This window comes from Drosophila nasuta, chromosome 2R (assembly GCF_023558535.2).
Source record: "Drosophila nasuta strain 15112-1781.00 chromosome 2R, ASM2355853v1, whole genome shotgun sequence".
NCBI classification, from domain to species: domain Eukaryota; kingdom Metazoa; phylum Arthropoda; class Insecta; order Diptera; family Drosophilidae; genus Drosophila; species Drosophila nasuta.
This window is the reverse complement of record NC_083456.1, coordinates 19,020,530-19,047,249: the sequence shown is the minus strand read 5'-3', so window position 1 is coordinate 19,047,249 and position 26,720 is coordinate 19,020,530. Positions and strand designations below refer to the sequence as shown.

General features: G+C 40.3%; 6 protein-coding genes across 8 annotated transcripts; 2 read left to right on the top strand and 4 right to left on the bottom strand.

Annotated features, from left to right (window-relative positions):
• Positions 1-51: 51 nt before the first annotated feature.
• Positions 52-5,990, bottom strand: LOC132784458 (chaoptin). Of its 2 annotated transcripts, none has more exons than XM_060790088.1 (15): positions 5,709-5,990; positions 5,259-5,495; positions 4,490-5,203; positions 4,245-4,420; positions 3,907-4,041; positions 3,591-3,810; positions 2,922-3,531; positions 2,733-2,863; positions 2,420-2,676; positions 2,218-2,359; positions 1,798-2,156; positions 1,316-1,739; positions 1,012-1,253; positions 769-955; positions 52-705 (listed from the first exon to the last, which is right to left on the bottom strand). In XM_060790088.1, exons 1-15 carry the CDS (start codon positions 5,709-5,711, stop codon positions 604-606), a joined length of 3,939 nt encoding a protein of 1,312 aa, XP_060646071.1. In that variant the 5' UTR covers positions 5,712-5,990; the 3' UTR covers positions 52-603. The 2 variants fall into 2 exon arrangements, with proteins under 2 accessions (XP_060646071.1, XP_060646070.1); XM_060790087.1 differs by having other exon boundaries at positions 3,591-3,819; positions 5,709-5,989.
• A 464-nt stretch (positions 5,991-6,454) lies between these two features.
• On the bottom strand, positions 6,455-8,972 carry LOC132784460 (protein zwilch). Its single transcript, XM_060790092.1, has 5 exons — positions 7,807-8,972; positions 7,574-7,647; positions 7,008-7,509; positions 6,692-6,946; positions 6,455-6,629 (listed from the first exon to the last, which is right to left on the bottom strand). The coding sequence occupies exons 1-5, from the start codon at positions 8,852-8,854 to the stop codon at positions 6,562-6,564; spliced, it is 1,947 nt and encodes a 648-aa protein (XP_060646075.1). The 5' UTR covers positions 8,855-8,972; the 3' UTR covers positions 6,455-6,561.
• A 452-nt stretch (positions 8,973-9,424) lies between these two features.
• Positions 9,425-10,558, top strand: LOC132784676 (probable rRNA-processing protein EBP2 homolog). Its single transcript, XM_060790445.1, has 3 exons — positions 9,425-9,586; positions 9,647-9,730; positions 9,785-10,558. Exons 1-3 carry the CDS (start codon positions 9,521-9,523, stop codon positions 10,556-10,558), a joined length of 924 nt encoding a protein of 307 aa, XP_060646428.1. The 5' UTR covers positions 9,425-9,520.
• Positions 10,559-10,664: 106 nt separating this feature from the next.
• On the bottom strand, positions 10,665-11,542 carry LOC132784677 (G patch domain-containing protein 4). Its single transcript, XM_060790446.1, has one exon. It carries the CDS (start codon positions 11,484-11,486, stop codon positions 10,665-10,667), a length of 822 nt encoding a protein of 273 aa, XP_060646429.1. The 5' UTR covers positions 11,487-11,542.
• Positions 11,543-12,432: 890 nt separating this feature from the next.
• Positions 12,433-15,165, bottom strand: LOC132784678 (ATP synthase lipid-binding protein, mitochondrial). The gene is made up of 4 exons (XM_060790447.1): positions 15,016-15,165; positions 14,337-14,440; positions 13,445-13,649; positions 12,433-12,870 (listed from the first exon to the last, which is right to left on the bottom strand). The coding sequence occupies exons 2-4, from the start codon at positions 14,382-14,384 to the stop codon at positions 12,707-12,709; spliced, it is 417 nt and encodes a 138-aa protein (XP_060646430.1). The 5' UTR covers positions 14,385-14,440; positions 15,016-15,165; the 3' UTR covers positions 12,433-12,706.
• Positions 15,166-15,811: 646 nt separating this feature from the next.
• LOC132787502 (uncharacterized protein DDB_G0288805) lies at positions 15,812-24,991 on the top strand. 2 transcript variants are annotated; one of them, XM_060794570.1, is made up of 7 exons: positions 15,813-15,954; positions 16,052-16,817; positions 20,959-21,240; positions 21,309-21,417; positions 21,486-21,623; positions 21,704-22,278; positions 24,281-24,991. In XM_060794570.1, the coding sequence occupies exons 2-7, from the start codon at positions 16,718-16,720 to the stop codon at positions 24,760-24,762; spliced, it is 1,686 nt and encodes a 561-aa protein (XP_060650553.1). In that variant the 5' UTR covers positions 15,813-15,954; positions 16,052-16,717; the 3' UTR covers positions 24,763-24,991. The 2 variants fall into 2 exon arrangements, with proteins under 2 accessions (XP_060650552.1, XP_060650553.1); XM_060794569.1 differs by lacking the exon at positions 24,281-24,991 and having other exon boundaries at positions 15,812-15,954; positions 21,704-23,355.
• The last annotated feature ends 1,729 nt before the right edge of the window (positions 24,992-26,720 follow it).

Here is a 26,720-nt window from a genome sequence, read left to right as displayed (position 1 = left end):
TGCTAGACAATTTGTGACAGAGCGGAAAAAGGAAAATAATGTAAAGAAAAGTCCATTTAACCTACCGTAAATATTTATTATGTTTATGAAACATTTTACAGACTTTCAATTGGAATTGTTTAAGCGGCGAAGTGACCTAACTTAAGTAATGTATATAGTTATAAATCGGAGGATTAACGTATTTGGATAACATAGACAAGAGAATTGCACAATAAAATACAAAAGAAAACTAATTCAATTATTTTAAGTAATATCAAATATTTTAAGTACTACAAATGGTATATAAAGTTGAAAAGGTATGAGATATGTGGTGAGGTGAGGTGAGGATTCCTACATATAAGGCGTTGGCCAAGGACTCTAAATTGTGGACTCTAAAGCAACTTCGCTGGGTGTTCAGTGCTAGTAAGGGAGTCGTCGAAGAACATAAAAGGTAAGAAGGTAAGAAAAAGTCTCATCACGCTTAATTTCTAGATGGTCAGGCACAATTCATAAACTAGGCCAGTTCCCAAAGGAAACACAACCAACTTAGACGACCTGCCTGCCATAGACTCGCTCTAGAATATCGTAAAAGTCGGTGGACGTCTTATATGCAAAGTACAGAAGTCACATCCAGAACACAAAGCCCAGGCACACGGCTATTACAATCAGGGCTGTTTCTTTACAATTGGCATTGTCCCAACCGCACTCCAGATCAAATTTCAAAGCCTGCAATTGATAAATCAAATTTATAGTTAATTAACAATTTGATATCAATTCATGTGCACTTACTTCCAAGAGCTGTTGACCGCCTTTGTTATCACAACGCGTCTCGCGAAGATCGTCATCGTGATCATCGCAATTGTGACGTCCATAAACCTGGCACGGTGAGTTCATGAACGTGCGGAAAACTGTATCGGTCCAAGTCTGCGAGGAGCAGATGTATTGTCTACGCTTGCGCTGCCAGAACTCCACCCAACTAAAAGAAGAAAATAGAATGAGCAAATAGATCATAAATTGATTAACAAAACTCACCCCAAGTCGCAATCGCAGTTGAGATCCGTGTGAGACATCTTGAGATCGGTCAGGAAGACGCTGTTTGGCAGATAAGGCACTGCGCCAGTGTTTGGATTTGGTATCTTCTTCAAATTGCGATTGTGATAGCGTATGTCCAGCGAAATATTGCGTACCCGCCCCATGTGCTTGAAGAAGTTTGGCGGCAAGGCTTGCAGTGAGGTATTAAACAATTGCATATACAGGTAAGGAGAACGCATGCCCTAAATTTAAAAAAGATGAATATGTAAATCAATATTTAAAAACGCTTTTAAAAAAGTCTCACTCTGAGTATGCGCTCGTTAATATTCGTAAACTGCGGCCCACTAAACGTAATGTTTGTCAACTTTGAAGGCAGATGTCCTTCCATTTCACGCAGCAGATCTGTTGGCATGCCCAGCTGCACTGTCTGCATTTCCTGCGTGGGTCCCGAACCCTTCTTGACAATGCGTGTGAAAGGTTGCGGCGCCTCAATCCACAGTTCTCTGATATTGTGATGATGGCGCAGCAAATGGGGAATATTAAAGTGCTCCAAGTGCGAATAGGCAGTCAACTTAAGGGAACGCAAGTGGGGCAGTGAATCGAGGCAACCATACTCGAAATAATGCAAACGGAAGTTGGATATGTCCAGCATTTCGAGATCCTCGTTGACGCCATCAAAGCTGTTGTTGTTGAGCGAGGTGATCGGGTTTCCTGAGAGCATTAGACGGCTGTAAAAAAAACAATTATAAATCACATTTAAACTAAAATAAAGTTTATTTTACTCACCGCAAATGTGGCAGCGATTGCGTCATTAGAGGAACATTGGTCAAGTCATTGTTCGAGAGATCCAGCATGCGTAGATTGCTCATGTTATGCGCCAGCTCCTGGGGAATGGAAGGCAGTTCATTGTAGCCCAGACGGAATTCTCGCAGATACTTCAAACGTATCTCAGGCACTGTGCTGAGTGAAACATTCTCCAAGCCGAGCTTAATTAGCGAAGTTTCCAGTCCCATAAACGATTTATCCATAACTTTTAGATCACGATTGTGGGAAAGATCGAGCACTGCCAATTTGGGCATTGTGGCAAAGACAGCATCATCGATGCGCAGCAAATAGTTATACGAGATGTCTAGATATCGAAGGGACTGAAAGAGGTGGAGAATAAGAAATGGATAATTTTGTAAATCGAGGATTGTTAAAACTCACTCTGAACTTGTTGGATAGATCCATGCTGTGTATAGTGGAAATGAAATTATTGGACAAATGCAGTTCGCAGAGCGTCAAGGCAGCCAAACTGGAGAGCGAAGAGGATGGTATCTTCAGTAGCATATTGTGCGAGACATCCAATCTGCAAATATTAAAAAATATATATAAAATATTTTCCAATTATTTGTTTAACCCAACTTACTTCTCCATGCCGCCATTGTAGAAGAGATTATCGGGCAAACCGCGCAGTTTGTTGTGCGAAAAGTCCACAATGCGCAATCCTTGCACTGGCTTAAAGATATCCTGTGGAATGTCGGTCAAGTAATTGTGATCGAAGAAGACCAACTGCAGCTGTTTGGTATTTTTGAAGGCATCAAAGTCCAGTTCATGTATCCAATTGTAGCTAAGATCAAGCCACTGCAAATGCGGCATGTTGCCAAACACATCTCGAGTGGTGTTCTATGAGAAAAGCTATATTTAGTAAACTATTAAGTTGTCTGCTTAAAAACACGTACCATGAGCGAATTATAACCCAAATGCAAGTGGGTCAACGAAATCTCAGCAGGCCGGAAATAGCCAGGATAGATAATGGAGATGTTGTTGTGGGACAGATCCAAGATCTTGATATTCGAGTGATACATGCCGCCTTTAAAAACAAAGATTTTTAGCAACTTTTAGTATTTATAATTTGTGTTTTTTTCTACCATGCTCATTGCGTCCACTCCATGATGAATTGTACATCAGCTGCCGAATCTGATTGTGGCTAACATTTACTTTTAAATTGGACAACGTTCCAACTTGATCAAAGTAATCGAAATTAAAGTTTGGCAGCTGATTGAAAGCCATATCCAATATCTCGAGTTTGGGCAGATTTTGGAAAGATTCCTCAGCCAGATTGTTTAGTTTATTGCCACGTAAACTCAGATACTCCAATTCATCCAAATTCATAAATGCACGACGCTCGACCTTGTCGATTTTATTGTCATCCAACTGCAGTTTGCGCAACGCTTCCAAGTCGAAGAAAGTGTGTTGCGATATCGATGTCAAGTGATTGAAACGCAACGAAATCTCCTCCAGCTTCGAGTGTATATCGCCTTGGAAGGTGCCCTTCAACACCTGCTCAATGCGATTGTCGTGCAGCTCCAGCAATCGCAGATTCTTTAGGAAATGGAAACTCGTATCACTCATGCTGCTAATGTGATTATTGCTAAAGTCCAGCTCCTGCAGCGAAGTGAGATGTCTCAATGCCTCTGCAGGCAAAGCACTGCCAGAGTAGCCATGCGACATCTTCAACGAGATCAGCGAGTGTCCAATCTACAAATTAATGCATCAATTATCAAGGAGTCAAAGGAAACTCTTAACTGAAAACAAACTTCATGGAACGCATCATTTTCAATGCTGGAAATGCCATTCTCACTAAAGTCCAGACGCTTTAAGCCTCGAACATGCTTGAAAGCATGCGATTGTATGCCCGAGAGACTAGCTCGCGTTATCTGCAGATCCTCCAGTTCGACACCAAAGTCCTTGAAGTCCTCAGGTCCCACCGAGGAGGATCCCATGCGTGAGATGGACAGCGATCGCATGTTCCGCATTCTGGTCATACTTTTTGCAAATAAATACAAAATACGATTTGCTGGGATAAGGGGTGCGGGGAACAGGATTGTTTCTATTTGTGCTGGGGTCACTTACTTGCGCAACGTTTGCAGATTGGTTGGATCATTGCGATCGCCACTCAGATCCAGTTTAAGCAACGTATAATGCATGGCATTAAAGGTTTCCGTGGGCTTCGGGATTTTGATCTTATTGTCACGCATGCTGATGACCCTGTTTAAAGAGAAATAGAGAGTCAGAACGAGAGAGAGAAGGAAAAGTGGAAAAGCAAAATGCTGGTTAGCTGCTTATTTCAGTTCCCCTTTTTTTCGTCACGTTTCCGTTTCGAAAGCAGGTCACACACTTAGGGGAAGCCCCACATTGCTGTTGGGCGGGCGCCAGCCAATCCGATTAGGCTTGAGTCTCCAACCACTTACCTCAAGACATCGAAATTATTGAACAGCTTGTGGTGTAACTTGGTTAGATTGTTGCCCGACAGATCCAAAATCTGCAGACTATTCACCAAACTATCAAAGGCCACAGGCGAAATATTCGTCAGTCCACAATAGCGCATATAGATCTCGCGTATGCGAGCAGGTTTAAATGCATCATCCTAAAGAATAATAAAGAATATTATATAGTATTAATCAGGGATCATATTTAATTCTTAGATGCAACTCACTCGCAGTGTGTGGATCGGGTTGCCATCAAAGAAGGTGCGATTGACGGTATCAAAATATTTGAACGAATTCGGTGGCAGCACTTCAATGTGATTGTACTCCAAGTGCAGATTGTCTAGATTCAGTTTGGTGTTGGCCTTAATGTCATACGTTTCATTGCCACTCAAAGACCAGATGACATTGTGGGAAATGTCGAGCGTACGCAGACTTTTTAGCGGACCCAGTGCATCGTAGGGAATCTCCGAGAGAATGTTATCCGTAAGCAACAGCCGCGTCAAACGCGGCATCCCATCGATAAACACATTGGGATCTATCTCGAACAGACTATTCCCACTCAAATCCAGCGTCTCGAGATTGAGCAGCCCCGAGAAACTGTGCGACTGCAGCATGGAGATGCAATTCTCGCCTAGAATCAAACTCTGCAACGATTCCTCCAGGCCACGAAACGAATCGTGGTGTATGGCCGTTATATGATTATCCGACAAATCCAGAATACGCAGCTTCTGCAGATGTCTCAGCGATTTCGAAGGAATCTCGACCAGATCGTTTTGTGGCAATATCAATTCCCACAGCGAACGCTCCAGGCCAGTGAACGCATCATCGGGTATCTCAGTCAAATGATTGCCCGATATCTTCAGGCGATACATGCCTGTCGATTGCAGGAAATATGGCTCGATTTCTCGCAATCCCGTATTCTCCATGTGTAACATGAAAACCTATGACAAAACCCGATCGCTCCAGTAATTTCCTTAATAGTTTCCTCTTACTCACCTTCGATTGGTTCACCATGCGTGGCAATGCGGGAAACGGCACATTTTTGCAGTGCACAATGCCCAGATCTGTCGAGGATTGGGAACACGTACACATCACATTGTAAGTACACGGCGGATAACGAGTTTCTTCCGTTTCGCGACTGAACATCGAGGCACGCGCCAAGGACATCCAGATCATGATGATCAGCGTTATGGTAAGGAAGGCATAGCCAAATTTGAAGAAGAATTCAAGACCCTGCAAGACCCCAAGAAAGCAAACAAAGGGAAATAATTCTCAGAACTTGGAAAATTAAAAAAAAAAACTCGGAAGGAAAAAGAACAAAGGCTTTTTGTGAGGTTTCACTTTGCACTTTTAAGATTATTTCAGTAGCGAGTATCAAATGTCCTTAATCCTTTACAAGATTAAATAAATCTTGTGTTTTCATTTTTATTTGTATATCTCACACACCATTTTGTTAATTAGATTATCCACTCGCGATAATTGGCATTTAGAACTGGTTTAAATCTATATAGACTGGCTTCAAGACTGCGAAAACTGCTGCGACGGCGACTCAAAATTCCAATTTTCAATTTGTGTCTCCTGCACAGGATGTGGTGCGGCACTTTAAAGGCTTCAAACTCAAGTTGAAAATTCCTTTTTCGTTTGGTTTTCTTTTGTTTTTAGCCCAGTATTGGCTAGTGGCAACCACAAAACACGTCCGAACCGCAGCGCGTTCCACGCACGTCTGAGACTTGAAAATCAATCGGGTTAAGCATTCAACGACAACAGTGCAAGTGGCCCAAGACGCCTAATTGGATTGTAACATTTCGTGGATACTCGCTATGGCCACCAGTCGACCACCTTCTGCTTGTGCTTCTCCTCTTGGCCAATGGGCCAGAGACACAAATGTGGTCCGATTTATAGCATTACTTTACGCCTGATTGCCTGCTCATTTCCTCGCTGTTTTTTTTGTGCATTTTGTTTAGAATATGGTAAGCAAAACACATACAGAGACAGCAATGGGAACGCGGGTGCTTACTATCTAAATCCAAAAGATTCCAAGCCTTGAGCTATCCAAGGCAATACTCATGCATGACTGATACCCAGTCAAAGTACATGAGTTTCTCCACACAGCAAGCAAGCACACAACGGCTTAAAACTTGTAGGAATTCGCATTGAGCATGATTTTGGGGCAGCGCCGTGTGAAAAGCAGGTTGTAAAACAAGTGACAATTGGTGGTACAAATTGTTTATAATTCTATTACGCACGAAATACTTTCAAATCTCATATGAACATTTACAATGTCAACTGCGCTTTGATTTTACTTTAGTGTGCGAATTTTCCGATATAGCCACGAATGATATGTGCGCTCCTTGACCATTTCCTTGTCTGTAAAATGTGAAATAATTAACTTGGCTTTGTCAAACTATTTAAATGGCTTTGAAACTCACCATCAGACTGAAAGCATTGCACCAAATCGGGTGGACAAATGTTCTCGAGATTGAAGTAGAATGTGGTTGTTAGTTCCCTAAACTTGTTGCTCGATTTCATAGTTATATGCCGTGAGTGCGGATCCTTGCCGTCCAAATGTTCGCGCACATAATGAGCAGACAGCTGAATGTCCACAACATCGCTCACCTGATCATCAATGCATTCCAATTGACGCGGTGATTTGTTCAACAACTGAGTGCAGACATCGGCATAGACTATTAAATATATAAGATTAAATCAGTTACAAATCGTCAACCAATTCTATTCCACGCCTACCATTTGGCAAATTCAAATTGATGTGTATCATCAGAATGTGCTCCAGCGTGCAATGTATTTGAAATAGCTTTGAAATCGACATCAGACTGTCCTTTTCATCAAATGTGCTGTTCTTAAATCCTCCAGCATCGCCATTCTGAAATTTGCCAGCCGCCTGCTTGCTGTCAGCACTATTATGCAACAGCGTTTTCCGCATGCCACCAGCTCCAGCGCCACTAGGTGCAGTATCACCTCGCACAGCATTGTGCAGCGACTTGCGCAGCTTGGGCAGCTCATTGCCAGCATCAGTTTCTGTGGCTGCTGTAGTGCTGCCCTTCAGCAAACTGGTGCTGCAGATTTTGCTCTCCGTAAAGATAAACTCATAATCCTTGTAAACCTTTTCCAGCCCAATCTCCAACAGTAATTCCAAGGGTTCGGCGCCACTAAGGCAAGGCATTGCCAAGCGGCTGTTGGCCAGATTTGAAATGATTTCAGCCAAACGATTCTTGTTGGTCGGCATGTTCTGTAACAGTAAAATAAAAGTTGAGACTTGTATGGTCATGGTACAAAGGGATCTTTTAATTTACCACAATGTTGCAGCGCACGGCGCATTGAAAGAGCATGTTGAAGGCAATCTTCAGATCCTTATACGAAGAGCAACCTAAACAAATGAGAATTATTTTGTAAAACGTTGTTTATCGCACTATTAAAAGATAATTGTTAAAACTAAATGTATTTAATATATAATATAGAGAGAAAGAGTATATATTATAGAATTAGAATTTAATTTAAAAAGCTATATAGTACTTTCATTACTTACATTTGAGCAACTCCCAGAGCTTGTCGGTCAAATCGGTAACCCGTCGCAGCTTGGCCTGCTGCACTACCTCCTCAATATCGTTCTCCGCATGCCCATCTGTGAAGACGTCCGTAAAACCAGAAACCTCAGTCATGGTCTTATTGATCGATTCACGCAGCTCGTCCATATCGATGCCGCTACCACAACGATAAACAGGATCACGCATTCGACCCGCCTTCTCATCGCTGTGATAGTTGAGGATATCCTCCCTAATATAAATCAATATTCTCAGCTGATTCATGAAGTCATCGGTCAAAGGACCGCAATCGCTGACCCGAAATGTTTGATTCAACACCAAATTCCCAGCACTCAGATCGACCAGCAACGGCAACGCAGCCGTTGTGGACCAATTGAATCGCAACGTCATCGAGGGATTCACCTGATAACAGTTCTCAATGAAGGTCTCCAGCGCGCCAGCCATGCCATGTTGTCTCACCAACGATTGCGAAGTGACCATATATGATGGAAGAACTCCAGCATAGCTGACAATCCCGCGTGAAAAATGCTTTGGATTGAATTCATATTGCAACAACATTGTTTGGTTGTGATCGCTGCCATCGCATAGAAACCAAACGGATCCTTGACCATCACCGGCTTGCTGAAAGTGTTCACTGCAGATAATGGCACGGGCTTTATCCGCTGGCTGGCCACGATGATATTCCTCGTCCTGGCGCCAAGGATTCCTATTAACAATGTTCAAGTCGGCAAGAGATAAATCACCAATGGCATCCACAACGCAATCGTCCTTCAGCGGGCTGCCAGTGAGATCGAGATCCACTCCATTATTAGGACGACGTTCTCGTTCCGATTGCATTAACAATTTCGTTGGCGTCGTTGAAATGGTTGTGCCGCCTTTGCGATTCTCATTATAGACGTAAATCATCTTGCCAGCAGCTTCGTGCGCGCCAATTAATCTAATTAAATAACTAGGCGGCGCGCTATATGCAATTGTATAATGATCACCATATCTGCGTAGTAACTCGGCATATATATTCGCTAGATTCGACATTTAATGCAGCACTTTTTAAAATAATTTAAATAAAATAAAAATTCGAACGCTCGGCAGTAAACTATTGCTTGCAAATCAAATTGAATTGTGTGGGAACTCTTCTTCTTTGCATTTGAATTGCATTTCGACATTCAAATCAAAACAACTTCATAGTGATAAACAATGGTAAATTATTTTGTGCAACTTGTCAGTTTTCGAATAATGTTCTAAATAACACAAATGATTTTTAAAATAGAGTTTATTTTTAATAAAATTAATACAATTGAGGTTAATTTTATGAACTACTAAAATACGACTCTCATTCAAATTTAACAGATATTCTTTAATAGGTAACATCCCAATGTAATTAATATTAGCCCCACACATCTTTCATTATAGCTAATTATTAATATTCCCTTTATAAATAATTAATTTTAATTACATCTATATAAATAAAAACATAAATTTCGTTAATAATAATGTGAAATTGATTATAGTGGTAAGCTGAATGCTACGTAACCATATGTAAACACTGTGTGTTTTATCGATAGCCAGTGAGACCATGTATGGTGCGTACTTTTGGTCAAATTTAAAATACAATTTGCGGTCACACTGGTCAGTCGCATCGTCGCACGTGTTGATATTGTTTTTATATCAGCATTTTCATTTATTAAATAGTTTAGCATCATGTCCGACTTTGAATTACAAGACAGTGGCTCCGAATTCGATTCAGATGACAATTCTGATGCAGAGGTATGTTAGGCCGACACAGTTTGAGGAAATCATGTACTAAGAATTCAATGTATTTTACAGCTGCAAGCCGCTTTCGAGCGTGGTGAGCTGAAACCCGGTCTAAATGTGGAATTTGGCGGACAACGCGTCAAAATCAATGATATCGTAAGTAAAACCAAACAGTTACAGGTTCACATATTAAATATTTTGAATTTGCAGACAAAACTATTAGCCAAGGCACAAGCCATTCGTCTAGACCTGCCCTGGGAAGAACGCCTAGACATGGTTAACGATCTGGCGCCTCTTGCTCCCGAGTTGGCTGTTCAGTTAGAGAAACACGAACAGAAGCGCGCAAATCAGTTCAAGGGCAATGCCAAGATACCCTATGTACGTCCCGAAGAGGATCCCGTGTTGAATGACTTCAAACGCGAAATGCTCTTCCATCGTCAAGCTCAAGCCGCAGTGGTCGAGGGAATCCAGCGATTGCACAAACTGGGCATTAAGACACGTCGTCCCGATGACTATTTCGCCGAGATGGCCAAATCCGACGAACACATGCAGAAGGTGCGCTCCAATCTGATGGCCAAACAGCAAGGACAAGCGAAATCAGAACGCATCAAGCAAATACGCGAACAGCGCAAGATGGGCAAAATGTTGGCCAAACAGACTAAGGTACAACGTGAAGCTGAGAAAAAGGAGATGCTGGATAAGCTGAAAAAGTTCCGTAAGGGCAAGCTGAAGAATCTGGACTTCCTTGAGGATGCCAAGGCGCTTGAATCGAAGCAGAAGCAATCGGCTGACAAACGGAAACAGCGCAACAAAAAGTTCGGCTTTGGTGGTAAAAAGAAGGGACTAAAGCGCAACACAAAAGCCTCGGCCGCAGGACTCGAGGCGGAGAAGTCAACAAGGCGTCAGCGTGGCGTCAAGGCTGGTGCCTCGGTGAACAAGCGAATGGGTAAATCGCGTCGCATTAAAGCCAAGGGAAGAAAGTAAAGATCAGCGTTATGATTAAGTGACCCAAATGTAGTTTTATTAGATTTATTACAAGCTAAATACACTTTGTATGTACATTAAAAGAAAACAAAAGAAATTCTGCTAGTTATTCTTCCGCTTGCTTGTGCTTCTTTTTCTTTTTCTTAGACTTGATGGGCTCGCAGGATTCCTCTTCCGCAGCTTCGACTTGCCTGCGTTTTTTCGTTTTAACTGGCGTCGCTTCATCTGCAACCTCTTCAACCTCGGCCTTATTCTTTTTGAGTTTTTTCACTTTCACTGGCTCTTGCTCGGGCTCCCTTATTTTGTCCTGCAGCTTCACTGGCTCTTCTTTTTCGGGCTCCCTTTGTTTACCCTGCAGCTTCTCTAGCATCTCTCGCTCCTGCTGTTCAACGCGTGCGAGTTTCCCACTCAATTTCAAACCATGACGCGCTCCCTTGTGCGCGGTGCGTCCACCGCAAGCCTTGAACAACTCCTCATCCGTCATTACATGCACTTTGGAAACAGTAATGTCATCGACCTTGATGCGATCTGTGGTCGCCACTTCACCGCCTTCTTGGGTAAGCAGCGCTGATTTTAAAAAGTTCTCGTAGACCGCGCCACCTTCTCCATGTCGCTGCTGATCCTTAGCTTTCTTTAGCTTGCGAGCAGAGTAACCTTTTGTGGATATTTCCACGGCTTCTTCGCCTGCCTTGCGTCCAGTGCTTATTTTTCCATTCTCCTCCACTTGTACGCTCACGTTGGAGGAGGCCTCGTTGAAGCAACGTTCCCACCAATGATCATTAAATTCTGTGGCACGATCAACGCCTAGCCCGGCATTGTCAAACTTTAAGCTAGCTTTCAACGGCACTGCAATGCCAGTGTTGTTTTTACCTAGTCCGTCGCCTTCCTTCCAGCCATATTTACCTAATATTTTCTTAGCAAAATCCATTTAACAATGTGATTTTGTTTTGATATCGTAAACAAGCATTCAAGTTTATCGATAACGAGGAGCAGCGTGTTGCCGTTGCGGCAACATGTGACTGTCCAGGTAACGCAGGGTTGCATGAATAATTCAATCACGAACAGAGTTGCAATTTACCCGCTATTTGTAGAATATTCAAATCCGTTTATACTCTATGTCAACCACAACCCAACAAAATTAATTTAAAAACCAATTAAAAGACAATTTATTACTTTTTCGCATTCATATTTCCTTTATTTCACAATCTTTCAGATTCCGTTACTTCGTGTTGTTCTAGCCAAGAAAACACTCAACTTTATTCAACAATGTGAAAATTAAACTGCATTAAGTGGCAATTAAATATTACATAAAAAAAAACAGATTTAAACATAATGAAACGTTATCAGTACGCGCCACAATAAATTCAAAAGTAGCAGAAACACACAGGTGCATTGCATGCACACCACGGCGGCCTCGGTTCAATAGTTGTGTGAGAAAGAGTTGCACGTGCTACAAGCCGATGTTGATGGCAATGGGAGAGAGAGAGTTTGATAACATGCTCAACCCCCTCACACACACTTCTCGATGGGAGGAAGCCGTATAGTGGCAGTGAAATGTTTTCGATTCGTAGATTCTTTTGTTGTCTGTGGCTGTGTGTGAACCTAAAGCTGGCATTTGAATTAAAAATCTAAATTTTACAATTGTTTTCAATTGATTGCAACTTTTAGCTCAACACTCACTTATATATCATTCGTATCGTATCGTGTTTTTTCTTTTCTGTTTGCTACTCACTTGAGCCGAGTGTTTTCCATTGTTTTCTTTTTTATTAGCAAGTTGTGTTGCTTATTTTTTGATTTTCTAACTTAAAACAAAAGTGTTTTCTTCGTCCGCGATGTTTGGTTGTTGGTTGGTAGGCGATTACTACGTTTTCGAATGTTTTTTAAAAACAAAATTACATATATTATGTGGTTGTTGTTATTTTATAATTAGATTGTACACAAGATGTTTTTGCTACCAATCATTTGTATCATTAATAATCGAAAAACGAACGTTGATGTTGGTTGTTTGTTGTTCCTTCTTCTATACTTTGCTTTCTCGTTGCCGTTGTTCTTGCTACACGACGTTTGTCGCAAGATGCTGTTGACATCTCACAACACAACCCGCAAACAATTCTCGAGCACGAAAAAAACAGGACGAGGAGCGACTGCTTAGAAGGCGAAGAGCAGCAGGAAAGCCATCATAAGACAGAACAGACCCATAGCCTCAGACAGGGCGAAACCCAAGATGGCATAAGAGAACAGCTGCTGTTTCAACGATGGGTTTCTGGCATAACCGATGATGAGGGAGCCGAATACTGATCCGATACCAGCACCTGTCGTATTGGTTGTCAAAGAAAAAGAGGAGAAAATAGGTTAATTAAAAATGAACCGATACCATTAGGAAGTGAGTTGAATAAACTTCGGCAAATGCCGAATTCAAGGCATTCACTTAGTATATTGACCAAGTGAATACAATGGTATTGAGATGGTGAATTGGAGTTGCAATCATTTGTGTCTTTTTAACCGTTCATCTGTAGTCAGTCACAGATTAGTCTGAATTGAGTTCTGCGCACCTCTAAGAGGTTTGCAGCAAGCACATCGCACTAAAAATGCTGGTCACGAAAGATTTCAATGCAATGCATCTTAAAAAAAGGAATTGCAGAATTTCTGGTACTTTCGTCTTGTGATTGCACAAGTTTCCTGCTAGGAAATGAAGCTCAACTAATAGCTTTGACCAAATCTCAGACCTTCCCGAGGCGTATGTTAGGAGTAATCAGATACTCGTTATGTGTGCCCCAGATGCTAGATTGTAACTGACTGGCGATGAGCGGTATAAATCCCAAATGATGAATCTTATTATCAGACAGATAAGACATATGTAGATGTAGACAAAGACCAAATACGAACCGGAACCAGCGACACCGACTGTTGCAGCACCAGCACCAATGAATTTGGCAGCCGAATCAATGTCACGCGTGACTGGCGAGGTCTGGAATGACCTGATCTGTGGCAGTAATGCAACGGGGGTTGTGTTCTGAGCGGCCAAAGTTTGGCTCTGGCTGATGACGGCGCTGCTCAATGGTCGCAAGTATTGCTTGGAGTTGGCGAGGAGCTAAAAATTGGAAGTAGAATAAATTAAATTATGTAATTACCCATAAAAGTAATTGAGTTTCGATTGAGATCAAAAAAGAAAAAAGTTGTCTAATTATTGCCAAGTTATGCAATGAGTTAAGCAACTTTGTTGTTTGTTTTTGTTGTTGTCATTTTACTTGGGCGGCTTTAAAGCACGTTGCTCCAATCTAATCCCCTAATTGTGATATTGAGTTTATTGAATTTAACTGTAATTATATATTATTAAAGACAATATGTATACAGAAAATAGCTTGGAAAGCTTTCACCGGTTCTAACCTCAACGTGAAGCATTAACTGAACACTGAACTGATTATACAATATTTTTTGACTGCTTAGCATTAACTTCAGACTAAAGACATAAATTTATATATTGTTATTCCACTATATAAATAGGTTTAAATAGCTTTGCAATTGCATTGTAATTATTTTATAATTGCAAGTCTTTTTGTGGCACATAACCTCAAAGTCGCCATCTAACTTATGTAACTGTATGTGTTTTCCATTGGAATTCAAAGTCACCACACACGTCGAGCCAAAGGTTTTTTGCTCTCTTTACAACGAAAATCAATGCGGCAAATGAAAATTATGTAACTAATATATAGCACAACTTAAGTTTTTCTTTTTTGCATCTCCAACGAAAGAAACTACATGGAAAATGAAAACTTACCACGGTCCTGGCAACGGGGGCAATGCGAGAGACTGTCGACACGAACATTTTTAATTGAATTTTAATCGGCGTTTCGCACAAAATTGAAGCAAGCGCACGGAGCTCTGCAAAAATAGATAGATTTGTTGTAAATAAATAAGTATTAAGTATATTAATTGTTGTTGCAAATTTAGTTGATGCCGCCGCTGCCTGCTCGCAATTCGCTGTTACGTAATTTATAAAATAGTTTTCTGGCCTATTTTCGGCTGTTTAAAAGCAAAAATGACACGCTTTTAATTTCCTTTTTTAAAAATTTGTATTTACTTTTTCACTTGTTCAAGATTTTCACGAAGACTTTTTCTTCAAACTATTTTCTAGTGACGCAACGAATCTGCACACACACGCATACTATGCCACTGTCAGTTCTCTTCACACGGGCGTGTGACATTTAAGTATATGTGTGCTATATGTGAGTGTGCATGTGCCGCAAGATGGCGACATTGATGAACACGTTTAGAAGAAAAATAATTATTTTCACTGATAACACTTTTTCACTTTTATCAACAATTGAGAAAAACTTTAAGGTAAAAGATGAATTTTCAGCATTTTCCATTGCGGGTGATTATTCAACCAGCGAGAGCAGGCAAGAGCGGAGGGCTCCATATTTTACATTTAGGCGAAATATCTCCGCAGAACTCACTTCGAACAAACCCTTAACAACAGTGGAACCGTATTAAACGCGAATTTTTGCTTTACCCTACGAATCGTCAAGCAATCAGCTCAATCGTGGTGAATTGGAACGATATCTACATTCGATGCGCGCGCACGAACGTTTTTCGATAGCTACGTACTTATCGGTTTTTTAACCCATAATAATGGTATTACCGGTGGGTCTGGAGTTTAAAGAAACAACCTCTTGAAAAATTAATTTTACAGCTGATAAAAATCGATGCATACATTGATTTTAAAATCTAACTAATTTAATGTAAATAAACGAAAACTATTTATATAGATACATTCATTTAAAATAAATATGCTCTATATAATATAAAAAATAATAATAATATAAAATATAATCACTTGTAATATTTGTAATGATATTTTTAATACATTGAATATTCAAATATATAATTCGATGCACTTTTTTGAATGCAAGCCTGCAGTGTGGTGAATTGGAAGTAGCCTTGGAAACCGTAGCCGGCAAATGTTAACAGCTATTAAATTATGAATTTTAACAATTTCAAATTGCAAATTTTTTCGTCAATATTTGTATTGATACTGCCCGCAATAAAGAACAATTTATTTTTAAGAGAGTTTTAAATGTCACATTTTTTTGAGTGACTAGATTTCGACTGACAAAGTTAGGCGCGAAAATTTAAATATAAATGTTCTACATGTTTTTGTTTTACATTGTGTTTAACAAAAGATGTGTTCTAAATCTAAGTTTTTGTAAATTATAATAAAATGTTTAAAATATAAATATCTTTAAGAGATAATTACAGTTCGACCATCTTGTCTTATCGATTGCATATCGAATATGCACTCAGCCCTGGTCCACATACAGCCACGCGTCGTGGTGTCGTCACATCGTCTGGGAATTTGAGAATCTATAAGCCCGGCACAACCAAAACAGGATGCTGTGAGTAGTCTAAACAATTATAATTATCATTGCCTGCATCGTAGAAGTAATTTACACTACTAAAACACTGCAAATTCTTGTGTAAATGTCATTGCAGCCCTCAATTGCATAACAGCATTTTTGCATAAGTGTGCGTGAGTGTCGACAAGCCAGGGAGGAATCACACAAATACATACTAATCGGCGAATCGCTTCACAACCTCGACTGGCTCTACAAATCATAACATTAAACAAAACCGATAAAAGCTGCGTTGATATTGAATTTTTGCGGTGTCAAATGCAAAAGAAAACGTAATTCATTTAGTTTTGACGAAGCCGCAAAATTGTTTGGTTGCAACCACATATATCGATAGTTAACAGTATTCGTTTCAAAACAACTTTTACATAACCACAATCTCTGTTATAGCTGTGTTATCGATTGTTAGAGACCGTGTTGCGGAGCCATTTACCAGCTGCTGTTAAATTCAATTTGAGCGTTCTCAATGTTTATATCTGCCAAGTTAAAAAAGCCGGCTAAATCATCATATTGAACGCATCATTTACACACATTCTATTGTGCAAAAGGAAATTCAATATTTTGAGCGGATTACCGGACAAACGGAAGAAAGCAATCGTACGCCATCACAGTGGAATTAATTAATGCTTGCTGTTAATAACAGTTCAGCGGGCTGTTAAGTTAGATGCCAAAACAATAACAGAAAACTAACAGTGACCACATTACATAAACTCGCAGTGTAGTCAGTCAGTCGAGTGCGTCGAGTGATATGGCCGTGTTTCTGATCAACATCTGCAAATTTAATGGCTGTTTTAAAACATTTCCAAGTCTAAGCGACTTAATATCACACATTGAGGACACACATATAGGTAAGTACCGCAACGGGCAACAACAAAATGACCCATTAACAAGTGTAAAAGTGCTCAAAATATCAATGACAAACAACATTAATTAGTCGCGTGATATTGTCGGGGCGGCATCGTCTCGTTGTCGTTGTCATCGCTGTGTGGTTTGTTTATTTTATTTATTTATACACGAATACACACATACGAGTGCGTGCATATGTATTCGAGCCGCTAATGAATAATAGGTAACAAAAAAACAATAAACCATATACAAATTTTGTGAGCGTGTTTAAAATTGTTGTTGCACTGCAGCCCTGAAATCAATTTTTAGTTCGATAAAATAAATTGTGTTTGTTGTTGCAATGTGCAGCAGCAAATCTGCAGTGCAATGTACAATATTAAAGTGTGCCATGGAAAATCAATATGGCCAGGCCTTAAATACGCACGCACGTTTTATAATGCGTACGCGTCGTCGTCGTTGCCTTCAATTGAAGAAACAAGCGAGCGCATTCACAATAGGCGACAAGCCAAGCTGAATTACCTGTGCTCACACACACATAAAACTCACCATGTACAGCATTCATTCTACACAATTACATGCAGAGAGCATCGTATATATGTTTATGTGTGTGTGCGCTTGCTTTTGGATTGGCAAGCAGCATGGGTGCGAGCGAGAGGGCAATTGAGTGGCAAGCAAAACCAAAAACAAGTAAAAAGCCGGTGATCCATTAAACAACAACACGAGAATGTTGCCTCAAGTGTATGTGTGTGAGTGTATGGGTAAGCCGCCAGCGTAGCAACATCTGTACCACACACAACCAAACAACCGGCAACAGCAACGAACGGCAAGTGAGCGCCCTTTTTTTGCTGGTGACCTTAGTTTTTATGCTTGGGATTTGAGCGCGTCTTTTGCAGGTGCAGCAGCTGCTCCTTATATTTAGCTAGTCAAAAGTACGCATAATGTACCACAGCAAATAATGGTAATCAATTCTTGTCTAATACACACGTGTCCGATTACCTACATTTCATATTTGTTTGTGGGCAGGGGAGGAGAAGCAATTAATCAAGTTACGTGAACTAAAGCGCCGGCTTGGGCTTCCTAAGCAACAACAAATGTGCTTTCTAATTTTAGCATCGTTGCTTTGCCCAGGTAAAGCATCGTTGTCAGTGTGTGCACATCAATGAGGAGGTGGAAAATCAATAAAATTAAGCTCAGTGTTGCCACTTGGCTTCAATGTGGCGACGAATGGGAGTGTGTGTTATATGTATAAGTGTGAGTGTGTGTGTTCACGCAGGGGTGTTGTTTTCAGTGGTGATGGGAATACATGGGGTGGTGGTAACACTGGTGGTGCTTTAACACAACAGCAGCTGTTTGTTATTCTTGTCGTCGTTGTTGTTGTTGCTGCTGCTGCTGTTTTGATAACGGTCAGCAGTAAATGGCGTCGTTGGGGAGGTTTGGGAGTTAGACATTACATAAAGTTGGCAATGCTAATGGCTTCCACGCCCACCCACACCTCATACGTATACGCATCTATATCTACATTTAGAATAAATCTATAAGCTTTTGCCCAACATTTTATCATCACGCAAGATTTGTGCTGCGTGCGCATTTACTTGATATGTATGCCGAATGTGTATTGTACATAATAAATGTACATATATACAAATATAGTATGTACATATTATATATGTAATATACACCATACGTAACTATGTATTTGCTGTATATATGTCCCAGTTGCCCGGTTATCTCGTGATTATCGCATCAACAACCTTCACATGTTCTATTTGCTTAACGGCAAGCGGGAGCTGGGAGTTATTTCTTCTTTCCTTTATTGCTCACTGTTTCCTTTGGCGCTGCCATGGCAACTTTTTTAGCAGGCGAGAGACCTTCAAGTTTGTCCTTTGCACAGTTGCCAGGCACCTGTTGTGCACACAGACACACACACAACACATGCACAGTAAGTGTGTGAGAGTTACACAAGCCATGTAATTTTATCGATAACATGTGCACACGCTGCCAACTGCGAACTGCAATATGGCTTTCTGTATTTGCAATATGATTAGTCTTATTATGTACAATGACACAAGCCGGCACCAAACTTGATTATAATTGCAATTTAACATTTTTTCAACTTGATATTGTTTTCTCTAAGTCAATGACATTTGGCCCTTTTATCAAATTTCGATATGTTGACTTTTTGATTGGAATATTTTTGAGCGTCGAAAACAACATCTGTACTTACAAACATATATGTACTTGCTGTGTGTGAGTGTGTAATTATTATATTATCTGGTACAAAATTCTGCAACAAGTGAATGACTCAGATGACAACGCAAAAGCAAAAGCAATAAGAATAACAGGAATATCAACAACGCAGCTTGTTTGTTTGTGTGAGTGTGTTGTGTGTTTATTTTGTTTTTCAAAATGTGAATGCATTTAACATTGCATAGTATATATGCTTCATGTATTCGATTTGCTGTTTATATATTCGTACTGGGTTCTAGTAGCGTATAGTATAGCTAAATCAAATTTGTTTAAAAACAAACACGTTGCTCACTCAGCTGGCTCGATAATTTGATAAACAACTTGTCGAAACAGTTGCAATATTGTCACCTAGACCCCAGACATGTGAGAGAAACAAGAACCGCGAGACAAGCGCCTGAGGTTATCAACTATAGCAAAGAGCGACAACACCAACAACAATAACAAATCATAACAATAATGAATGCGAAAAATATTGTAAACTGATTTGACCGTAGCAAATGTCGATGCCGTGTTGTGCTTACACTACTGCAAAGTAGCGGCGGAGAGCCATAAAGAGAGCCAGAGAGAGTGTCGGTGATAAGACTGCATTTGTATGTAGATATTTCATCAGCCAAAACACGTTTGTAGTGGCAATAAATTATTGAATAACACTCTAAAATATTATTATTGCTAGTACGTGTGAATGTGTCATCGATGTGTTGCATATTGTGCTGCCCATATTTAAATAATAGCAACAGATAACAATATACGCACTTGGAACGGCCCTGTGCTTTGTAAATAAATCTATTGTTATAATTTCTAATTTGCAGCATATGTTTCACAATTAAAATCGTTACTTGTGTGCAGTCAGGCAATCGCACATTGTTGTTATCGATTCATTCGTGTGTGCGATGAGTAAGTGCGGGTGGTATGTGGGTGGTGCGTAGTCAGCAACAGCGATAACAGCAGATGGATGGGAGAGATATTTTCGATTACCTGTTGCGCTTGCCTATCGATTGAATGTCACTGCAGGGTGACTCAAGTGCATTTGAATTCAACAAAAAATGAGTGCAGGCACAAAAGCTGGTTAGGTTACGCACACAAACAAACAAAACATATGTGCAAACAAATATGTTTATGTATGTAAATTGAAGCTTTAGGCTTTTACATATCCATTCCATCACCTGTGCGCTGTTATTATGCACTGACTGATTAAGCAAGCGACGACAACGACGTCGAGCTTATGGTTGTCGTTTGTCGTTAGCCAGCAACTTCTCGATAAGATAGCCAACCATGTGCTTTACTCGTCTGTGGAGCAACCTCGCACCATCCCTCTAAACACACACACCCCTATGTACAATCATAAGACCCCTATAGAATGCGTCAGCAGTCGCATTATAAACTGTAGCCAGTCGTACAATGCATATACAATAAATTTTACATATGCGCTCACATTTTATTTATTTATTTTATTTTAACATTTCAATAATAAATGCTGCTGCGCTGCTGTGCCTCCCTCGGGCTGTGTTGTGTAGAGATGAGAGTTATGAATCGTGCTTGGCACATTGCAAGTGATAAACAGATATCAACACACAGTGATTCCAAAGTAATAATGTGTGAGTGTGTGTGTGTGGAAGGTGTGTCGTGTCACGTTAACTCCCATCTCTAATGCCGGCTTCAGACTGAGTAAACTTGTTTCACTTGTACACTCATTATTTATTTGCAATCTTAACATATAAATGAATAATATAAAAAGTACAACAAAAAATCACATAATTTATGGCCAGTTTGAAATGCCTTTTGGATTGCAGGTTCACATTTGCTTGCCCGCATTGCGTCTGAGAATTTAATTGGAATATTTAATGACTGTATTGAATATTGGAAATATGCTTATTGTTGTAATTTGATTCTTTACAGACTATGATCCAAAGGTGGTCGAGCAAAAGGAGCTGGCACAGCCCGCATCGCTGCCGTTGAGCTACGTGCTGCGCTTCATCTCCGATGATGCGCGCAAGGAGGCTTCCACATTCTTGTCCAACACCACCAACAACAGCAGCGCTAGCAACAACAACAACAGCAGCAATGCTACCAACACTGGCAGCGGCGGCAACACCGGCAATGCAGAGCTCAAACGCAAACTGGCCATTAAGCATCATAGCTATAGCATGTCATCGTCCAATCGCAGCAATACGCCCACTGGTAAGTGTCGCTTAACTACAAGCTGATGATGAAAGCAAGTCTCATACATTTAATTTTATGTTTTACAGGCAGTGAAATGGACGAGGATGAAATGGTCGTTACGGAATCAGAGGATAGCAATGACTCTTGGACCACCGAGGAGTTTAGCTCGGAGTTCATAATGCGTTATGGCAGCAGGTGAGTTAAACCCTCTATTTTCATAACTCCAATACCAGTTTCACACATTTAACGCTTCACTTTTGCAGGCATTCCGGTGGCGGCAGTAATGGCACGCCAGGCAATGAGAAACCGTTTGCGTGTCCCGTGCCCGGTTGTAAGAAGCGCTACAAGAACGTGAATGGCATCAAATACCATTCGAAAAACGGACACAAAAAGGATGGCAGGTGAGAGAACATTCTCTTTGTAGTACATTTGATCACACTTCGAAACTCGTTTAACCCATTCCAAACCGCAAATTTCACAGAGTGCGCAAGGGCTACAAGTGCCACTGTGGCAAGAGCTATAAAACGGCGCAGGGCCTGAAAAACCATGCGCTGCTCACACACAACACACAGCCGGAGAGCGTGCTCACCACCCAGCAGCTTGCCAATCTCACTGCAGCATCGGCGGCCGCTGACACAGAGCCAGTGACCCGATGCAAGCCTGCGGTCAATAATGGTCTGGTCGGAGGCAATAGCGTGCTGACAAGCAATGGCAATGGCAACGGTTTGATCCAGCGCAGCAATTCACCTTCGCAGTCACTCGGCTCGCTGAGTCCGTCGAGTAGCAACATGTCGAGCAGCACCAGCACTAGTGGCCTTGGTGCTGGCAGCTTGGGAAGCAATAGTTTGTCCAGCACAGCTGCCACTGCCAGCAACATGTTGCAACAGCTCAGCAATGGCAACATTGTCACTGTGACGAATGTACCACAGCAGCAGCAGCCGCAGCAAGCGCTGCCTCAACAGCAGCAACTACAGCAGCAGCAGCAAATGAACATCGGCACACAGTCGCAAAACGCAAACGCGCCGACCGCAGCGACAGCAACAACAAATACAACAGGTAACAGCAACAACAGTTTAATGCGCAGCACACTCGGTTTAGTATCCATTAAAGCCAACAACAACCACAACAACAATACCGTTGCCGCTGTTGCTGGCGGTAACAACAATAATCCAAAGTCCGTTAGCAATTTAATAGCTGCCAATGCAACGGCCAACAAAATACTCAAGCTGGCCACTAATGTGGCCAACGGTGTGGATATTGCACAGCAGCATAAGTTGGTTGACAACATGCCCAAGGCAAACGGCAACAATGTCGCAACAACTGCTGTTGTTGCCAACAGCAACAACAACAACAACACACCCACTAAAATCACGCTGCCCAATTTGGTTAACCTTGGCATACTGACGCCGGCCACCTCGCCCACCAAGAACACACAGACCTTGACTTTCACCACAACAGCCGGTCACAATCTTCAACAGCAGCAGCAGCAACAACAGGCTCTGGTGGCCTCGCTCACGAGCAACATGCTGCAGCAGCAGCAGAAGCTTCCCAATGTTACCAAGACCAATATACTGTTGCTGCAGGAACCCAACACGGTTACAACACATCTGATTCAATCGCCACCGCAGCAACAGCAGCAGCAACATGTGTTGCCCATCAGTCCCACAAGCAGCATTAGCAGCAGCAAAAGCAGCTCACCAACACCAACACATCAGCAGCAACAACAACAACAGCTTAATCAGCTAACCAAGAGCTCAGCAACTGTTGCTCTAAAGCAGAAGCATGTCATGACCAACAGCATTGCGTTGTCGGCAGCAACAAGTGCTTCCACCGTCGAGCCAATGGAAACAGATGAGTTGCCAATTGTGGCAACGGCAACAGATGCACTCGCTGACAACAGTCATGCTACGGTTGTTGGAGGCACAGTTGATAGCAAGGATATGCCGTCTTCCATAGCTGCGGCTGTCACTTCGGGCACCATCACTGTGGCGGCCATTGAAGTTGTCGGCGCTGGCGTTGTCAACACTGAAACGTAGCCTATACTCAAGAAGCTACTGATGCGTCGAAAGTGCGCTCTAGAATCGGCTGCGGCCCAACCAATTTAATTAAAACAAAAAAAAAAAAAAAAAAAAATTCAAACGCCGCTTCTCGTATACGAACCAGATCCAGAACAAAAACAAAACGAAACATTCTAACAATTTAGCTGTATACTGTAACAGAACATCTTTGTTCGCCACTGCTTAGTTTACTCATTTTTTTAGTTGGTTATTGTAACTTTAAGAGACGCCCTCGCCTGGCAAGAGGCGATAGAAGAAGTCACTCACCAAAACCCATTGGAAAACATTTCGTAGACTGCTTTTTGCTTATAGACCAGAGAATTTCACTTATCTCTTACTCTGTATTATGTATTATGAAAACACGAATCGTAAAGATTGTGCAATATGATTTTGTATACATTTTTTAGTTAGCGATTAACGTTTGATCTCCTCTTAATTTAATTAGACATGTATAAAAACACATATAGACGAAACGATTGAAAAACAAAACAAACAAAAATAATACGGAAATAATTTGAAAAACAAAAAAAAAAAAGAACAAGCATAAATTGTAATAAAATGGAAATTTTTGAATTTAATTTTCAATTTAAAAGATGAAACTTTTATTGTCAGAGGCAAATATAAATTGCGAAACAAAAGTATTATTTATGATTTAAGCATTAGGAAAATGAATTTCACATATAGACACACACTTTATATATACTACATAAATATAAATATATTTAATTACATTTAATATTTTTTATGCTTAAACATTGGAACTTAGCATTAGCCACCGAACTCTCTCATTACATTTAAGTTGAACACAACACAACTGAAATCGTATTCCGAAACTTTCCACCTCTTGTGCAATATATATATTTTTTTTTGGTTGTTCTCGTATTTTTCTTATCTCGCAACTTTAACCCAAAATTTTGTTGTTGTCTTTTCGGTTTGTTAGCATTTTGGTTTTTATTTTATGATTTCGTTACTTCTTTTCCTTTTCTCTCTACCTATTGCAGAAACCTCTTACTCCTGCTCACACATCATCAACAGCAGCAATAGCAACAACAGCAGCGACAGCAGCAGCAAACAAACTGCAACTGCAGCAGCGACCGCGGTGACTGCTGCCAAATACTCCAGGCCCACTGCAACAGCGGCGACTGCAACTGCCATCAAATCGTCAGCGACTGCAACAGCGACGACGCCCATGCAAATCTCGCCAACTTTTATTGAGCACAAATATTCCGCCCTGGCCATCAAAGAGAAATTCTTTTCGAATTTACGCGCTACCCGCAACGCATCAGCATCGTCCAATAATGGTGACAATCTGGCTGCGGCATCCGGCGGCGTTGTTGCAGATGCAACGCACACTGGCGGCGGAGGCGGTGGCAGCGGTACCAACGCGGGCAGCAACATGTTGCGCGCTGTTGCTGTGGGCCAAATGTGCGCACTGCAGAACGAGCACATACATCAAAATCTTTTCAAGAAAACGATCAATTGAGATTAGATCGTCGGACGCTCAGTGCCGCATAGAGAGTTGGCTGTGATGAGAAGTATGTTCATGTATGTATGGAGAGCACTTAAGAAATGCGGAGCAAGAGGATTTGTCAATATGGCAGATGAGAGGAATAGACAGAAAAAGAAGACAAGGGCGCAAGATTGTTGCAGTTTCATATTTTATAGAAAACAAACAAGCAAACAAAACACACAAAACAAAAAAAAAAAAAGAACAGAAGAATAGCACACACACATAAAAAAGAAAAAAACAATATAACAATAATTACAGTATGTATACATGAATGTAAAATTCACATTTCAATAACTATCCAAAAAGCATATCCCTCAAAATTAAACAGAAATCAATTAACATTAATTATATGATTGGCATCATGCACAACTCCCTACATGAAAATCCTGCTTATCTGAACACAATGCATTAGAAAAATATTCGAAAACAAAAGAAAAGAAAATACACTATCATGAAAATCATAAAAAAAATATAACCGTAAAATTTAGTAAATAAATTTTTGAAGGTGTTTCTTCAACTAGTCATTATCGTAGTTAAATTAAATTTTTTGATTTATCACACACACAAAATTTGCTACCAGTTACTTTGGAAATGTTTCCTTGCAGCTGGTATAACTTTATTAGAAATTCATCAATCGGTAAAAAAAAAAATATATACATAAACAATCATAAAACGAACCATGTTCTTCACACTAGCAAAATTTTTCGGTAGACACGAAATCTCTTACTAAGAGATTTGTGTCGAAAGTAATTGATATGGTATGCAAGAAAAAATTATAAAATCGAATATGCAAGCAAATGTATTAGCTAGCTACAAATGAAAAAAAAAAATATAATGATTTAAAACGAAGGAATAAAAAAATAATATAGAGGTCTTAATGCTTCGCCGTTTCCGTTTCCGTTTAGAACCCACAATAACTCTGTAGTAGTTATAGTATTATATGATATAATATATATAGATATGTGTACATTTAATTTATAATTGCAAATTATTAGATAATATGTTCTATTTATGCGTGCGTGTCAATGTCTGTGTGTGTGTGTTCGAGTATGAAATTAAAGTAATATCTAATTCAAATTTTGATCGTCCTTAATTGTAATATATATACATACATATATACATTTAACAATTAAATAAGTGTATGTTCGATTTCTATGAAGTGAGTCATATTCAAAGTATTTTATGCATGCATACAAAATTAATATTAACTATTAGAGAGATGATTAAACAAATGAAAAGAAAGAAAACTATTAAATATGGAAGCGTTATATCGACCTTCCCACCCCCAACAATAAATCTTAAAATATGCAATTGGGTTCCTTATGTACGAATAACGCATAACATTGAAATAATTTGAAACGAAACGAAAACAGAACAAACTAATTGAAATTTTTAATATACATACATACTACATACCTACTACATATACAAAACGTAAACATAAATATATACATACATACATACATAATGATTAATTAGTTTACCTAACTAAAGCCGCCAACCGCCAAACAAATTTTGAAGCGCATTTGCAGACGCCCAGCGTCTAAAATTAGACTACAATAATAAATATTACATTAATGTGCGCCCCTAAACTTATAACAATTATCTCTAAGAACACACGCTTATGCGGCTTAAAACCAGCCGCCATAGATTAGCTATCAACTTTTATATCAACAAGAGAGAAATGAAAGAAAGTATCTTCGGCGCGCCGAGGCTTTTGTACCCTTGCAGATCCCCCCATTTAGGAATATATCCATAACTATCAATAGTTAAAGAAGATGCCTAGTGGGGCCAATTGAATCACATCTGTCCATTGTCTTTCGATCTGCCAGGGTAAAAGTGAAGTAATAAAGATAGTCCATACTTTTGCGCTACAAAATTGAAATAGGCAAAATACAACTTTGGAAAAACAACTCAAAACCCTCTAATGA